At 35.8% G+C, this 3,120-nt stretch overlaps 1 protein-coding gene across 1 annotated transcript; it reads right to left on the reverse strand.

Moving 5' to 3' along the window:
- Window positions 1-720: 720 nt before the first annotated feature.
- Window positions 721-2,033, reverse strand: LOC138356074 (gastrula zinc finger protein XlCGF8.2DB-like). Its single transcript, XM_069311698.1, has 3 exons — window positions 1,688-2,033; window positions 1,378-1,591; window positions 721-826 (listed from the first exon to the last, which is right to left on the reverse strand). Exons 1-3 carry the CDS (start codon window positions 2,031-2,033, stop codon window positions 721-723), a joined length of 666 nt encoding a protein of 221 aa, XP_069167799.1.
- Window positions 2,034-3,120: the final 1,087 nt, after the last annotated feature.

The raw sequence follows: 3,120 nt of genomic DNA on the forward strand, positions 1-3,120 counted from the left end.
GATATATGTAATATAATTGCAAATCAGTATAATATTATTGCAGGTTAATATAATTGTCAGTCAGGCTATTATAATTGTCGGTTTCAGGCTAATATAATTGCCGGAGTCATGCTCACATAATTCAGTCAGGATAGTATAATTGATAATCAAGCTAATGTAATTATCAGTCTGGATACATGTAATATACCAAGTAATTGCAAGTCTGATTAATACAATTGCTAGGCAAGATAATATAATTGCCAGAGTCAGGATAAAATAATTACCAGAGTTAGGATAATATAACTGCTATAACATAAATATCTCAGTCTGGCAAATATTATTTAACAGCTGAGTAATATATATTACTATATATCGTTGGGATAGAGAAAATATATTTTTCCAACTAAGAAAATTATGAATGTCAGTCAGGCTAATATGACTACTGAACTAAGGTTAGCCTTTTATCAGTATCTATCTTAATGCACACAATAATACAGGTGTTAGATCACTATAACTACTGTGGATAGGTCAGACTACTAAAAATATCTGATGCAAATATAAATGAAGAGGTTTAGCTGAAATAAATTCCAGTCTAATATATATCTGTTAATGATTTATATATCTCGGTCATTAAGCAAAAAAAAAAAATTATTTTAATATTTCATACAAATAGTACAATAGTATATATATAAAACCACAGTTAAAAGTTAACAAATCAACTAGAGTGCTTTTGGCTTGCTTTCAAGCCTTCAACTGTGGTGGCAGTGATGGCACTGCCAATGCCAGCACTGTGGCTGTGAAATATTGCCACATTTCTTCTGTGGCAGAGAAGAAAGTGGAACGGAAGCTATGAGGTACACAGATATCAAAGAAGACAATTGGTACCAGTTGTAGATACACAATCATGATGACAGAAAGGAAAATAGGGCAGGGGTTGGAGAGTGAGAAACAAGTTACAGTGAAGTAGCAACACCATGTTTTTGAATACAGTATATGGAATTGGGTAAGCTAAAACAGTATAAAAATATATAATAAAATAATGGTTGAAGCTATGGAGAGTGCAAGATATTTTCCTGATAAAGTTTACAATTTCCAGCAATTTTAAAATTGGAAAAATGGTATTATAAGTTAATGAACTAATATGTGCTTTATTATACATTATACTTAAAACATTTTCCAATTTATCTCTCACACTCAAAATGTTTAACCTATCAACCAAATGCACCGTCTTGTGAGTTTTCATACTACAAAGATGACTGAATCTCTTCCAAAACTCTGGACACTCATGAAGGTTTATCATTCAAATGCACTAACATGTGTGCTTTTATACCTCTACGTGACTTATATAATCTGCCACATTTATCACACTCAAAAGGCCTTTCTTCTGTATGTACTAACATGTGACTTATTATAGATCCACGATCTCTAAACCTTTTGCCACACTCATCACACTCAAAAGGTCTTTCATCATTGTGCATCATCATGTGAGTCTTCATACTTCCAAGCTGTCTGTACCTCTTCCCACACTCTGGACACTTATGAGGTTTTTCACCCGAATGCACTAACATGTGATTCTTCATTTGTCCAAGCTGACTGAACCTCTTCCCACACTCTGGACACATATGAGGTTTTTCACCCGAATGCACTAACATGTGAGTCTTCATATGTCCAAGCCGACTGAACCTCTTCCCACACTCTGGACACATACGAGGTTTTTCACCCGAATGCACTAACATGTGATTCTTCATACTTTTAAGGTGTCTGAACCTCTTCCCACACTCTGGACACATATGAGGTTTTTCACCCGAATGCACTAACATGTGAGTCTTCATATAATCAAGACGAGTAAATACCTTCCCACACTCTAGACACTTATGAGGTTTTTCACCCGAATGCACTAACATGTGAGTCTTCATACTTCCAAGACGAGTGAATACCTTCCCACACTCTGGACACATATGAGGTTTTTCACCCGAATGCACTAACATGTGATCCTTCATATGCCCAAGACGATTAAATACCTTCCCACACTCTGAACACTGGTGAGTCTTCATCTTCTTTATGATAGGTGCAGTTTTTGGAAAGGTTTTCTCCTCGGATGACTGCATGAGTGGTGATGCTGGGTGACGCCTCACGTGGGACGTCAATGTTGAGGCTTAGGTAAGACTTGAGTGTTGTTTCTTAGGCTGTTGTAGAGTTAGACTTGATGTGAGCACTTGAAGGTCAATGGTGGGCTTTTTTTTATGATAGGTGCAGTTTGTGGGAAGGTTTTATGCTCATGTCCGGACACTCACCGTCCCGTGTTGTGATAATGGCGGCGACGCTCACCTAGGCGTTCCAGTGTTCTTTCTGGTGCCACACTTTATTTTTCCTACTTCTTATTTTTGTTTGTAACTGGTTTTCTACATTTAACTCTTATGTTTTCCTCATCTTTGTAATTAAAGAATACGCTTGCAAATTATTTATTAAAATATATTGGTACACATTTATATACTTTCTGAAGGAAACCTTGCTCCCATGGTGAATGCACTACTTTGCATTCTTTTTTTCAATTAAATATATAATCAATAAGTAAATATGAAAGGTAATAAACAAGTTGTAATAAACAGAATACAAGTGGATTCACAAAAAATAGGCAAGACAATGAGCAAATACATTCATAAACAAATTTGTAATAGGGAAGGAGTACCGGATACAAGACACTCCGTACATTGACTACATCGCACACTAATATTTTTACCACTTCGGACACCAGCTTTCGACGTTTCGAATATGTGTACGTGTTCCATATTAAAACGACAATATAATGCTATTAACAATTAAAATCTTCTATTTAACAGGCATATAGTTATTAAATGAAGTTTAGTGATGTAATAGACATAATTCGAACTTGAGAATGGTCCAGGACGGACCGAAACGTCGTCGTCCCTTTAATTTCTAGTGTGTGGTCTGGTCAACATAATTCGAAGTTGGTAAGGACGCCGCCCGCCAGCGTAAATACAACACACCCCGAATGCCCACAAACAAGATACAACGCACAAAACACAACACTTCTGTCAGTTTTTGGATAAACTCCTTTTATATTTATTATGTGAGAGTAATACTTGTATAAAATGATAACTATTATAGGTAAGCACCTAA

Source organism: Procambarus clarkii, chromosome 6 (genome assembly GCF_040958095.1).
Source record: "Procambarus clarkii isolate CNS0578487 chromosome 6, FALCON_Pclarkii_2.0, whole genome shotgun sequence".
In the NCBI taxonomy this organism is placed as follows: domain Eukaryota; kingdom Metazoa; phylum Arthropoda; class Malacostraca; order Decapoda; family Cambaridae; genus Procambarus; species Procambarus clarkii.